The sequence below is a fragment of the Ambystoma mexicanum genome, chromosome 3q (assembly GCF_040938575.1).
Source record: "Ambystoma mexicanum isolate Mex_15411 chromosome 3q, UKY_AmexF1_1, whole genome shotgun sequence".
Taxonomy (NCBI): Eukaryota; Metazoa; Chordata; class Amphibia; order Caudata; family Ambystomatidae; genus Ambystoma; species Ambystoma mexicanum.
The window spans coordinates 226248315-226263043 of NC_090926.1; the positions used below are offsets into that span (position 1 = coordinate 226248315).

The following is a 14729-nucleotide window of genomic DNA, read 5'->3' on the forward strand; positions in this document are numbered from 1 at the left end:
AAATGTCAATGGGGCGGGCGCGGGCGGGGATGAGGGTTTGATCTGAAGCTCAGTCAGCTCAATGGTGTTGTGCCACTACTTGTGTTTAATCCCTTGGTTACTTATTGGTAATCTTCATGGAGGCAATGCCTGCCTTAGTTACCTGTAAAGTTCATTACTCCTAGTCCCACCCTTCCTCATCACGGTACTTATCTATGAAGCAAGGAGCCTCATACGTAAGCACTGGGAAAAGGAAAAGGGACGTGGCAGTAATTCTGGGCTGAGAAGCTGATTTTTAGGGTTGTGGCAAGGGGTGGGAGCGAGAGGGGAGCTGTAGGCAGTTGGGGTGGGATGGCTATTGTGTGATAAATCATAATGGTCGTCCATGTCCAGGCTAAGCAGGCATTATACGTGGTATTAGTGGTTAGAGAGGCCTTTTGGTGCAGCCAGTCTAGTCATTTCTTAATTTGGCTTGATTTTTTTTAACTGAGCATCTCTGATAAACCAGTCCTGGTAAGTGTAATTTCCTGGCTAGACTGGCATTTGGGTGCTACCAGTTTAGCCATTTCTTACTGCAGCATTGTATATTTTTCTGGGCATCTGTGATAAAATAACCATGATAAGAGTTATTGCTCCAACTGGCATTTTGGTGAAACCAGTATAGGTATGTCTAAATGTGGCCTGCCATGCTTTACTGTAATATGTTATTACGTGTCTAGACTGGTTTATATCGTGCAGCCAGTTGGACATGTTTTCATGGTGGCATGGCATTTTTAATAGCAAAGCATTATATTAATTTAAGCATTAATGTTCCTGTGCACTGTTGGCGACTTGCATGCATTGGATTTTTGCATTGGTGTTACCCTACAAAACAATTGCAAACGCTCTGGCCTTTTAGCCAATTTTTTTCAGAAAGTGTGCTGTATAATGCATGAAAACACGTATTTATATCTTTCGCCTAGTGGCGTGTGCAGCGCACCCCTGCAGCAGCACGTTCGTATGTATTGGGCAAGTGTGGCAATCTAGGCCAGCCGAGAGAGTGGCGCGACCCGTGATTTGTTGAGGGGGTGGGGCTAGTCATGGCTCGCAGGGGGCCTACAAATGTGTTACGCCACTGTTCAGGTGGTTTGTTTATTTGGTGACTGGTTCTGGAAGAGAGAAGCGGCTGTGCATGGTATATAGGTGGTGGGTCTGGGTTGGGTTTATAAGCTGATATGGAGAGGGGGTTCAGAGGTGCGCGGCTGCCACATCTGGGAAGTGACACAAATCTGCTCCAAAGTGAACCCAACTGGCAATGGGAATGAAGGGCATCGCCATTGTCAATGAATAAACAGCCGATGGGGGGTGGGGGCGCGAGAATGTTCAGGTAAACCCAGAGGTGGTGGCACCATCGTGCCAGGGCCCCCGGCATGTGTCTCAGGCCCCCCCAGCTAGAGTATTTCCCATGGACTCCCACCGAAGGGAAAAGTTGGTGCTTCGCTGTCAATACGCTGCTGTCCACGGGGTCTGTCTGCGACGTAATTCCGGGGTCACATGCCCATATATAGGGTGGTTGGCACGGGAGAGTTGGCAAGGGCTGTCCACCCGGAGGAGAAAGAGGAGGCAAAGTTCAGAGGGCACATGTTTGAGACAGAAACCCTGTGCAGTTCCTACCGGAGCCCTAACATTCATATTTCAAGTCTCGCACCTCTATTGGACCGTAGAGTAGAGGGCAACGGCGGGGGTGCTGGTGTGTCTGGGGGACCCTGCTCTCCCCCCCACTTCCCGCGTCCCCCTGCGCCCCCTCGCCCAGGCCCCCTCGCCTGGAGAGGAGCGCGTTCGCGGAATGGAAGGAGGGGGCGAGGGAGCCCTGGGAGAGCTCGCGCGCGGCTCCTCCCCTCTCTCCCCGCTCCTAGCCCCCGTTATTCTGCCGGAGAGAGGGCTGCAGCGGTGAAGCAGCGGAGTCCCCATCACTGTGCGGCGGCGGACCGCCCCAGCCCCGCCGCCTCCCGCCCCCCGCTCCCCTCCCCATCGAGCCTCTCATCGCCACCGCCACCTCGGCCAGATTTGGCCACCCGCTCCTCGCCCTGCCCCCACCAGCTGGGCGCCCCGGCGTCGCCGCTGGTGCCATGCCGGGCATCGCGGCGGCACCATGAGGGGCGGGCACCCGCCGCCCGGCTGCTCCTGCCAGCATCTCTTCCGCAAGGTCCTGGCGAAGTGCGGCTGCTGCTACTCGCGAGTCCGAGGTAAGTGGCCTTCGCTCTAATGCTGCAAGGGAGGGAGCGCAGACCCCCCCCCGCATCTGAACGCCTCTTTTGGTAACTTTGCCAGGGCTGGTGGAGCTGCCTGTCCACAAGCAGAGCACTCCACGGGGTGGTTCGGTGGGCAGCAGGTTTAGTGCGCCTGGAAGCGGCCTTTGGGAAGCATGTTGGGTTTTACAGCCGCCACATAACATATAGCATTCACTGTGGGCACATCGCATCGTGGCACTGCCTCTGGAGCCGCGCTGGGCATCGTGTGGCATCATGAAAGCAGCCACGCTGCTGCAGCATCTCACCCGCCCCATCCTTGGTGAGGGTGGTCCACGTCCAGGCTGGTATTCACCTCTGCCTAAGTGGGCACGGGCACCAAACCCAGCGTCTCTCCGTAGTAACTTTGCCAGGGGGATGGGGGGAGGAGGTCGCTGAAAGCAGTGGGCACTCAGTAGAATCCACCGATAGCGCCGAAGCGTTTCCAGGCAGCATACAGCGCTTTGGACGTGGCTTGAGGTGGCACAACAGGTTACGCTGGGCGCGGGTGCCACCCAGCGCCCTGCTGCTTGCTGTGCTCGCGAATAGCTCGGGTTGTGCCGCCGAGTCGGCGCTTGTCTCGACAGCTCCTCGCTTTCCTGCGTACCCAAGCGCTGCTCTCATCCTTTCCCAGCCTCGGGGAGGGGGCACTGGCTGGCAGCCGGCGCTAATAAAAATAAGAAGTGCCAAGGTTGAGTATTGTGCGCCTCCATCCCGCATACTAGGGAGAATCAAAGAAGGGCCAGGCCCGGGCTCTCGTGGGGGTGTCAGCTCCTGGGCCTATTGTCTTGCAGGGCCGCTCAGACCTGCTCTGAATTGGGGAGCGTGCTTATTGGCTGCACCTTGTGGACAGGGCGTCCTCCAGGGTCAGGTCGATGGTCAGGGCATGTGTCGTGTCTTGGGACAAGGCTGACCGTTCTCAGCCAAGGACCCCCCCACACTGAGACACATAGGCCAGTCTGCTTATGGGACAATCACCACTGGAGCTGCCCCCCACACGGTGCCCCAGGCATGGGCGCATCCTCATCTGCCATACACAGCAGCCGCTGGAAGTACCTGTACCCTGCGTGCATGGTCTGATCTGAGCAGAATAGCGCCTACTGTCATTCCTGGATGAAGCCGGGTGATAGTTGTCATAGCTCTGAGGCATACATGCTATTGTTGTCTATTACTTTTTTTGAGACACCAATCTAGTCTTAGTTTTAACATTGCACATTGCATTCTGGGACTTGTATTCTTGGGTTCATTATGGGTAAATCCAGGATTTCAAGTTCCAGAATGCAAAGTTACGTTTGGGCTGCTCCTTTTGGGGTGGGCCCAAGGCTGATGTGCATATGTTACATTTAGAGACTACCCTTAAGATGGGGAGGTCATTCTCCCCCTGCCCCCAGTTTAAGCAATGCACAATATATCATTTGTCTGATCCAGTCTAGCCCTGGCTATGACTCATGTAGAGCCAAGTAGATCCCTCCCCCTGGGCCACCAATAAGCCAAGAACCAGGCCAGGGCGCATAAAGAATATATATTTGTTAAATAATAGTTTCAATTAATATGTGCACCAAATGATTACACGCACCACCTTCTCTGCGGCACGAAACAAATCTTCAATACAAACATTCCCTCTGTGGGATTTCACTTTTGGGGCTCATGTACATGGAACAAAGGCAAAATAAACAGGTCAACCCAAAATTATACCATACCTTGGAACATTACATGGTCGTTAGCATTCCTCAGTAAGCTTTAGATTTAAACCAACTGCAACCGTTTTGTATTTTCACAAGCAATTTCACAATTACAGCTGTTTATATGTTTAATTTCCCTGCATACTTGACATACTTGAACATTCTAGCAGTTTTGGAAGCAGCACCGACTTTTGAGAATATATTGGATTGATAAAACCCTTCTTCCTTCTTCGTCCTGAAGCAATACAAAATCTCTCTTCTATCAGGGTGACTTTCTCACTCACAGGCGAGTGTGTGCATTTTTCAATTAGGATCTACACTTTGTTTCATTTAGCAAAGCACTTCTCTAACCAGCACCAGAACCCAGACTTTCCATTGCATTCAGCACCACTCTGCTTAAAGGCCCGGTCTGTGCAATGGTGGCAGTTAGGAATTTCATTCTTAGACAAGGACACCCCCTCTCTTTACGGAACTCTGGGGTTGACAAGGCAAATAGGTGTACCCGATTACATTAACAGACTATAGTGTTTATTCACACTGGGTTCGAGTCTTGTGAATTTCAAATGTTAACAAAATCACTATGTGTTATTTAGCCATAGGGGAATTAATTGAACTGATATTTATCAACACATACTGAGGCTCTACTTCCATACCCCCTCCCATTAACTAATGGTACGGTATTAAATCAAACAAATCCCCACACTTGGTTCTGTTGGACAAACTTCTTACCAGGAATTTCTGGGCTTAGTGCTCAGGAAAGACATCTGTGTTTCAGGGCCCTCTCTTGGGGAAGCACAGGGATCTGAATAAGCACTTCAGTCATGGATAGCCACCAGTATTCATCCCTCCATCTTGCTCTCCTTGTCAATATCACAGCCTCTTTAGTATTTCCCAATTGATGTCTCCCAGGCAATTTTAAATCTCCATCCAGCTTTCAATAGTTCCACCAAGTTGACTTCAGGCAGCTGTCCTGCAAGGTTAAATTTGGCAAACCTCTTTCAGTATTTCACCCAGATTTGTACGCAGTTCTCCCTCCCGGTCTTGTGCAACCACTTTTAAAACCTCAAATTCACACCTCCAAAATATTAAAATTAGGAGGTGTTAGCTATTAGCCGTGAATTTTAATTGGACCCCTAATGTCCTCTGCACCCCAAAGGCTCAGCTCGTCACTGTGGATGTGCCCCTGGAGTTGGGTAGTTGAAATGATGGGAGAATTTAATCCCCCCACCAGAATTTTTATTTACACTTTTAAATTGTTCACCTAAAAAGCCACTACATGATGAAAACGGGTATCTTACAAATAAACATAACAACATTTATATTGTTGGGTTCCTCTACTCATGCTGCTTGTAATTAACTAACTTCTGTCTTGGCAGGAGGTTGCAGGTCTGACTGACAGTTTTTTGTACTTTACCTAAAAATGACAAATGCCAGTATCACCAAACTTTACACCCAGTTACATCATTCCCGATGCTACCACTTCTCCAATTTTCGGTCTCGTGACATTTTCTGGGGCACTAAAAATACATTTTAGGTTGTAGCTTGAGTTCCCACGGTCGAATTTTGATGGACGTTGTGGCAACAAAACAAAATTGGGATAAGCGTTTTAAAATGATCGTTATTTTTCTGTGATGTACAGATCTCAAGAAAAGATACAAACCATTTGTTCCCTGTAAATCTATAGCAACACAACTACATACATATTATTCTAACCATCAAACATCCCTTTAAGCTTCATTTCTTGTTTAAGGTTTCATTGCTCCATGGGCATCTCCTACAGTCTCAGCTGCTCCGTTGTTGATTTTAGCCTGGTGTAAAGTCATCAACCTTTCTTTTCCCAAGGCTAATGGGTGATCTGTTGCTTTTCTCAGAGAACAGGCCCCAATAAAATCCCTTCCTGGTCACTTAAGTGTTCTGAATAGAAATTGAACCCTTCTCAGGAAATCGAAACTTAAAGTCATGCCTCTAGAAACAGACACATTTGTGAAGGTTATTCTGTGTTTGCAAATGCCATGCTTTCCATGCAGAATAAGCCTTTAGTTTGTCTTGGCTTTATCAATCACATGCAAAGCCCTGTCAGTATGTGGATATCTCTTTATTTAAATTTAAAACAGCAATATGATATGTGTCAGATGCAAATGAAATACTGTCCTTTTGTCTGTCAGCTCACAATGTGCCTTTCCAATTAACTTCTGCAGCCTGGTTTCATTTTTCACATATTCCTTGCATCAATTGCAGAAGTGCATATATTTGAAATCACTAGGCACATTAGCATTGTTGACATTTTGTATGCTTGTTTTTCAGTCTGCCAGTGTGCCTTCCCATGACAAGAAGGTATATCTGCACATTTTGGGCGTAACATGGCCTTTCAGTTGATTTGATCCTGGGGCTGTCATTAAACCCCACCCATATGCACTTTTCCTTCTCAAGCTGAACAGAGACGGTCTGAGGAGCGCCCAGAGCAGTGCAGTGGTTATGATTTATTCAAAGCCTTACATCCATCATTCTTCAATGTTGGATAGTATAGGAGAGAAGTGCACAAGAAATGTACTGCATCACTCAGTGTAAGTGAAGAAAGTGTGCATGGAAAGCATTGGCTACACCAGTGCCAAGTACAGAAGATGAGGAAGCACACCCCAGTGCCAAGTGGGGGGGGGGGGGGGTTGTGTGCATGATGCAGTATATGTTGACATATAGTTGAAGAATATGTGTGTATGGGAAGTTTACCCATAGTATCAAGATGAGATGAAGCGTAACCCTATGCCAAGTGAAGATGATTGCGGTACAGGAAGCATACCACTGTGCCAAGGAGAAAGGGCAAACTGGTTGTTCACAGAAAACACACGCCAGTGCAAAGTGGAGGGGCTGCACGCTCATGAAGTATATGCAAGTTGAGATGTTTGTGACTCAAGGAGCATACTCCAGGACATGCTAGAGTATAGGGCCTGATCTATGGAATATTTGCCTGGTTCAAAGTGAATTTGCACTGCTGAAAAGTGATTTCGCACTGCCGACACAAATCCCGATTCATGGAACCGTGAAAAGTGTATTTTTGCACTGCAAAGTCCGGGCAAAGTCAGCGCACAGTCATTTTTGCAGTTCAAAATTACTTTGCCTGGACTTTGCACTGCAAAAACACACTTTAAATGGTTCCTTGAATGGGTATGTGTCGGCACTGCCAAGTCCCTTTTCAGCAGTGCACATTCACTTTGAACTGGGCAGAAATTTGGGCCCTATGTATCTACCCCAGCAACTATAATATGATCCACAAACATGCGCCAGTATTAAGCAGAGAAGCTGTGTACTTGAGGGACCTGTGCTTACTATCAAAAAGAGATGAAGTGTTCACACAAAGCTTACCTCAGTATACAACAGGCGAGGCGTGTACCAAGTAGAGAACACGTGTGCTCATGCCCGCGCAGCCATATACATGATGTGTGCTAAAGAAGGGCAGCATAGTACCTGAACCAGGGAACATACCCATGTACCAAGTAGAGGACACGACATGCCCAGGATGACACCTAGTGCTTGCAAGGCGCTAGGAATGCACTTCAACAATTCCTGTCCTTGAGGCCATGCCTTTTCTCGAACCATTACCCTCTGTTTGTAAGAGGTAATGAAGTGGTGGCAGGGGGTGGGTTCCTCGTCTCTGCCAAACAGCGCACCCCAGCTCCAAAAGGAAGCATGCGCGGGGTTGCACGCCTGGCATGCAGTGCACGGTTGGCTTTGTATAGCTGATACACCCGCAGTTCGGGGCTACTCGATGAAACCGTATTTAGAACTGGCTCTTTCACTGATGTGGAGAGGGGACCCCACGTACCAGAAAGCACTGCTCGCCAGCCTGCTAGGATCAAGGGGGCGCCCCTGTGGGCTGCTGGGAAGTCGCAGCTTACGTTGCGCTATGCTAGGGTCAGCGGAACCTCTATTGGAGGCCATTAAGGACTGCGTTCTGTGGGAGACGGCTCTGGAATCAGGTTCATCTTGGTAAGGCTGGCTAGTGCTCCATTCATGACGTCAGCCCCACCTGTGTGGGCACCGAAGCCGTCTGCGCTGTTCCCTTGCGGTGGAAGCGTTCCGCGTTGTTATTTTTTGGAGAATAAAGGGCTCCCAGACGCCAGCGTGAATGGACAGCGGAGGCGCGGTCCCTGCGCCCGAGATGCTCCCTGCTCGTGAATAAGCGGACTGTCTTCCGGGCGCCGGGCGGGCGACTTCAGTGGAATGCGGCCCGGGTTAGTAAACCGCCTTCCAGTAGACCGAAACCCATGGGGCTTGCGCGATCCTCTCCCCAAAGCGTGAGCCTCTCGCAGGTCTCTTGTCCCACTTCCCGCGCAGCGGAGGGTAAAGCAGCGAAGGGCCTTGGGTGGGCCTGGCACTGGACAACAGTGAGGGCAGTGTAAGAAGCTGACACGCCAGGGGTTAGGGGAAGGGATGACAGGACATTGTGAGGAGTTAACCCTGGTGGCCAGTGTGAGAAACTTGCACTTTTGGGCAGTGTGAAACGGTGGCACTGGTCAACAGTGCGGGGAGGTGGCGCTGGGGGCAGTGTAAGAAGCTGACACGGCAGGGGTTATTGAGAAGAGATGACATGGCATTGTGAGGAGTTATCCCTGCTAGGCAGTGTGAGAAACTGGCACTTGTGGGCAGTGTGAGATGGTGGCACTGGTGAACAGTGAGAGGAGGTGGCGATCAATAAGAGTGTAAGAGCTGATATACCAGTGGTTAGCGAGAAGAGATAACATGACATTGTGAAGATGTAACCCTGGTGGGCAGTGTGAGAAACTGGCACCTGTGGGCAGTGTGAGATGGTGGCACTGGTGAACAGTGAGAGGAGGTGGCGCTCAATGGGAGTGTAAGAAGCTGATATACCAGTCGTTAGCGAGAAGAGATAACATGATATTGTGAAGATCTAACCCTGGTGGGCAGTGTGAGAAACTGGCACCTGTGGGCAGTGTGAAACGGTGGCACTGGTCAACAGTGCGGGGAGGTGGCGCTGGGGGCAGTGTAAGAAGCTGACACGGCAGGGGTTATTAAGAAGAGATGACATGGCATTGTGAGGAGTTATCCCTGCTAGGCAGTGTGAGAAACTGGCACTTGTGGGCAGTGTGAGATGGTGGCACTGGTGAACAGTGAGAGGAGGTGGCGATCAATGAGAGTGTAAGAAGCTGATATACCAGTGGTTAGCGAGAAGAGATAACATGACATTGTGAAGCTGTAACCCTGGTGGGCAGTGTGAGAAACTGGCACCTCTGGGCAGTGTGAGATGGTGGCACTGGTGAACAGTGAGAGGAGGTGGCGCTCAATGGGAGTGTAAGAAGCTGATATACCAGTGGTTAGCGAGAAGAGATAACATGACATTGTGAAGATGTAACCCTGGTGGGCAGTGTGAGAAACTGGCACCTGTGGGCAGTGTGAGATGGTGGCACTGGTGAACAGTGAGAGGAGGTGGCGCTCAATGGGAGTGTAAGAAGCTGATATACCAGTGGTTAGCGAGAAGAGATAACATGACATTGTGAAGATCTAACCCTGGTGGGCAGTGTGAGAAACTGGCACCTGTGGGCAGTGTGAAACGGTGGCACTGGTCAACAGTGCGGGGAGGTGGCGCTGGGGGCAGTGTAAGAAGCTGACACGGCAGGGGTTATTGAGAAGAGATGACATGGCATTGTGAGGAGTTATCCCTGGTGGGCAGTGTGAGAAACTGGCACTTGTGGGCAGTGTGAGATGGTGGCACTGGTGAACAGTGAGAGGAGGTGGCGCTCAATGGGAGTGTAAGAAGCTGATATACCAGTGGTTAGCGAGAAGAGATAACATGACATTGTGAAGATGTAACCCTGGTGGGCAGTGTGAGAAACTGGCACCTGTGGGCAGTGTGAGATGGTGGCACTGGTCAACAGTGCGGGGAGGTGGCGCTGGGGGCAGTGTAAGAAGCTGACACGGCAGGGGTTATTGAGAAGAGATGGCATGGCATTGTGAGGGGTTATCCCTGGTGGGCAGTGTGAGAAACTGGCACCTGTGGGCAGTGTGAGATGGTGGCACTGGTGAACAGTGAGAGGAGGTGGCGCTCAATGGGAGTGTAAGAAGCTGATATACCAGTGGTTAGCGAGAAGAGATAACATGACATTGTGAAGATGTAACCCTGGTGGGCAGTGTGAGAAACTGGCACCTGTGGGCAGTGTGAGATGGTGGCACTGGTCAACAGTGCGGGGAGGTGGCGCTGGGGGCAGTGTAAGAAGCTGACACGGCAGGGGTTATTGAGAAGAGATGACATGGCATTGTGAGGGGTTATCCCTGGTGGGCAGTGTGAGAAACTGACACCTGTGGGCAGTGTGAGATGGTGGCACTGGTGAACAGTGAGAGGAGGTGGCGCTCAATGGGAGTGTAAGAAGCTGATATACCAGTGGTTAGCGAGAAGAGATAACATGACATTGTGAAGATGTAACCCTGGTGGGCAGTGTGAGAAACTTGCACTTTTGGGCAGTGTGAGATGGTGGCACTGGTGAACAGTGCGGGCAGGTGGCGCTGGAGGGCAGTGTAAGAAGCTGACACGGCAGGGGTTATTGAGAAGAGATGACATGGCATTGTGAGGAGTTAACACCGTTGGGCAGTGTGAGAAATTGGCACTTGTGGGCAGTGTGAGATGGTGGCACTGGTGAACATCGTGGGGAGGTGGTACTTGAGGGTAGTGTAAGAAGCTGACACATCAGTGGTTAGTGAGGAGAATGGCATTGAGAGGAGTTAATTAACCCTGGTGGGCAGTGTGAGAAGCTGGACCTTGTGGGCAATGCCAATGTAAAATGGGGGCGCTGGTGAACAGTGACGGCCGCTGGTGCTCGAGGGCATTGTAAAACGTGGCCATGCCAGTGGTTAGTGAGAAGAGATGACATGGCATTGTGAGGAGTTAGGCAGTGTGAAAAGTTGCGCTTGTGGCCAGTGTGAGAAGCTGGCCTTCGGGGGTAGTGTGAGAAGCTGGCATTTGTGGGCATTCTGGTGAAGTGCCACTGGTAGACAGTGCGAGGAGCTGCTACTGGTGGGTAGCGTGAGAATCTGGCGCTGTTGGGCAGGGTGAGGGGCTGAGTGAGTGACACTAGTGAAAACTAACCTGTTGAGGAACTGGCACTGGGGCAGTGAGAGATGCTGTGTGGTGGACAGTGTGAGTAGCGTGCAGCGTTGTTGGGCACTTCGGGGAACGCTGGGCCCTCTGTTTGCTTGCCTGTGGCCCCCTCCCCGTATGCCATAAGGTGCCAAGGCTCCAAGATCTACTAATACTGCTGGGAAAATCACAATTTCCCCAGACACCTGGTCTGCCGGGTCAGACATCCCTGCTGAACCTTAAGGGCATAGGAACAAACTACCAGAAGAGACGGCGCAGCCAGGCAGGGGGCCTGCCTTTCCCTCGGCCGCCTCTTTGGAAACGCTGGGCCCAGCCTGGCCGCCGCGGCCTGCCGCTAATCTAATAATTCGGTTCGCAGTCTGTAAAACGACACCGCTCCCCCGTTTCCCGGCTCGCTGCCAGCCGAGCCAAGGGATGAGGTCAGTGTTTATTATGCTTTTAAAGCAGCAGCATATCCTAACTATAGATACCCCAGCCCCGCCCTCGGCTATGGGCGGAGCCCTGGAAAAGACGCGAGACTTCACAGCGTGTCTGGCACGATAGTCTGCTGCCGTGAGTGCTCAGTTGGTTTGAGACCGTGCCGTAGACACGCGTGTGTAACCTGTAGGTCACAGGTTCGCAAACAAGCTGGCCCGACTCTGACATTTGCAGAGGCTGTGCGATTCAGGCATTCGGGCTGTAAGGACAGTTTTTGGGGCTGTGCTCCGGGTATATGTAAAATAGGGGTTATTTCCTTGCGGCGGGGCACCTGCGTCAAACGCGCATAATTAGTTGGGAGAAGCAATCAAATGGGACCTCACTAAAATCGGATCAGTTGCACACCACTCCTCGCCCCCCACGCCCCGTAAATTCAAAAGTTGACTCCCCAATGGACGAGGACTCCCGCAAGTAATGGCTTCCAGGAGAATAATACAAGGTAACCCCCGTATATTCCTCGGGTCCCCCAGAACACAGTGGCAAGGTGTGCATGGCCACTTCCCTCAGTGGAATGTGAAGCGGTGAGAGGCCACCCAGCTTGAAAGTAGCCTTTAACCGGAATGAGGGCCTCTCAGCTGAGAGGCAGAGGTGCAATGGGGACGGATGCCGGACGTCCATTGGCCACCTACCTCGCTGGCACCAGTGGGTGCACCAGCAACGCCCACCTGGCCTTCTGCGATGAGAGCCTCTCAGCTGAGGGCGCAGGTGTGACGGAAAGTGGGGTTCACGCCCTCTTCCTTTGCTGCAGCAAGCCAGCTCTAGGGGCAGGCCCTGGTGGGTGCCCTGCTTCCTGGAAGGGTCTGTGTGCAAGACCTGTTGGAAACTCAGTCTTGGAGATGACTTAGACACTCACTGCTGGCGAGCAGAGTCTTTAGGCCCGACAGCATGAGCCAAACCACATGCGTTCCCTGGTGTTTTGGCAAGAGTTATGGATCAAACTCCTTGATCAAGCTTGCTGGCAAACTCCCCCTCCCCCTGAAACACAGAGCAAGAGGTGTGGTATACTGAGGGTAAAAAAATGAATGCATTAGACCAGAGGTCTGCAATCTTTGGCTCTCCAGATGTTTAGGACTACAATTCCCATGATATCAGGCTATTGACTATGCTGGTTAAGAATGATTGGAGTTGTAGTCGAAAAACATCTGGGGAGCCAAATGTTGCAGACCCCTGCATTGGACACTGGAGGGCATCAGGAGGTGGCCATTTACCATCACCAGGTCCATTTAGTCTGCCCCTTTCCATGTTGAACTAACACTGTCTCCAATGCCGTTCCTACAGAGCCAAATCCATTCCATGTATTCAGCATATCCACACGAACTACAGTGACTGTAAATGGGCCTTACTTAGACAGTCAGTGGTTATCCCCAAATCCTGGTGTGCCCTCCAGGACTGGACTGGAGGCCTGATACCATACTCGTTCTCCGGCCCTGTATTTAGTGTAGCGCTATGATGATATTTCTGCCCGAGGCACTTGGAAGACTCTTGTTGATAGACCTCCAATGCGGGCGAGTGGTGCCTGCTGCAAAATGACCACAGACAAGGCCGGCTCATGGGGGACCATTTGCTATGGTTATAGATTCATTATATTCAACATAATGTTGCATCAGTTGTATACAAAACTTGATTATGAGACTGGATGAATAGAATCTAGTGTCTCCTGCCCCCATAGGCCCGAGAATGTGAGAAGCTACTTGGCCACATGCCACTTTCTGTCAGCCAGCCGAGGGGTGGGCCAAACACGGCCAAAACCAGAGTGACTCACCCAAACATAAGGGGCAGGGTCGGGCCAAACTGATATCCTGATACCTAAACCTGGCCTGACCCCCCTCACCCTGGAGCCTTCCTTGGCCTATGGCCCCGCTTTCGCAGCAGACATTACCGGTGAGCGCTGACTTCCCGCCCCACTGGAGGGAAAAATGGTCTACCATTTTGCCCCAATGGTTTACCTCATGCTCTCCTTTCATTCCCCCTTCCTCTGCTTTTATTTTCTGCTTCCCCCAGCTCCCCTTTCTCTTTGTTTACCCCACTTTTCTTATTTTTCCACACCCTTTACAACAGCCCCTTTTCTGTTCTGTATTTTCCCATCAGTTTCTTTTCCGCATCGTTGCATCCCCTTTTGTTTTCTGCATCGTCCCATCCACTCTTCTTTTCTGCTCCCCATCCACTCTTCTTTTCTGCATCGTCCCATCCACTCTTCTTTTCTGCTCCCCATCCACTCTTCTTTTCTGCTCCCCATCCACTCTTCTTTTCTGCTCCCCATCCACTCTTCCTTTCTGCTCCCCATCCACTCTTCCTTTCTGCTCCCCATCCACTCTTCTTTTCTGCTCCCCATCCACTCTTCTTTTCTGCTCCCCATCCACTCTTCTTTTCTGCTCCCCATCCACTCTTCTTTTCTGCTCCCCATCCACTCTTCTTTTCTGCATCGTCCCATCCACTCTTCTTTTCTGCTCCCCATCCACTCTTCTTTTCTGCTCCCCATCCACTCTTCTTTTCTGCTCCCCATCCACTCTTCTTTTCTGCATCCCTATCACGCTTTATTTTCTCCTCCACTCTTAATTCCTGCATCCTCCAATCACCTATTCTTACCTGCATCCATCATCCCGTTTGCTTTTCTGCATCCATCATCCCGTTTGCTTTTCTGCATCCTCCCATACACTCTTTTTTCTGCATCCCCATCACCTTTTCTTACCTGCACCCTTTCATCAACCTTCTCTTTTCTGCATCCCCATCACCTTTTCTTTTCTGCATCCTCTCATGACCTTTTCTGTTCTGCATCCATCCTTCGATCACTTTTCTTTTCTGTTCCCCATCCATTTATCTTTTCTATATCCTCCCATCCACTCTTCTTTTCTGCATCCCCAACAGCTTTTCTTTTCTGCACCGTTCCATACCTTTTTTTTTCTGCAGCCTCCCATCCACTCTTCATTTCTGCATCCTCAAATCACCTATTCTTATCTGCCCCCTTCCATCTCCTTTTCTTTTCTGCTCCCCATCCACCTTTTTTCACTGTATTCCCCATCCGCTCTTCTTTTCTCCATCCCCGCCACCTTTTCTTTTCTGCATCCTCCCATCCCCTTTTCTTTTCTGCATCCTCGCATCCACTCTTCTTTTCTGCATACCCATCGCCTTTTCATTTCCTATTTTCTGTATCCTCCCACCCACTTTTCTTTTCTGCATCCCTATCATGTTTTCTTTTCTGAATCCTCCGATCCGCTC

General features: G+C 50.7%; 1 protein-coding gene across 3 annotated transcripts in view; it reads left to right on the forward strand.

Moving 5' to 3' along the window:
* ARHGEF25 (Rho guanine nucleotide exchange factor 25) overlaps positions 1-14729 on the forward strand; it is a 1011938-nt gene that overhangs the window by 344292 nt on the left and 652917 nt on the right. Inside the window, exon 1 of one of the 3 annotated variants that reach the window (XM_069653607.1) lies at positions 1695-2204. The exons of the other annotated variants lie outside the window; for them this stretch is intronic. Coding sequence (XP_069509708.1) covers positions 2111-2204 — 94 coding nt within the window. The 5' untranslated portion in view covers positions 1695-2110. Of the gene's footprint in view, positions 1-1694; positions 2205-14729 lie in introns of those variants that run through there. 3 annotated transcript variants of the gene reach the window in all.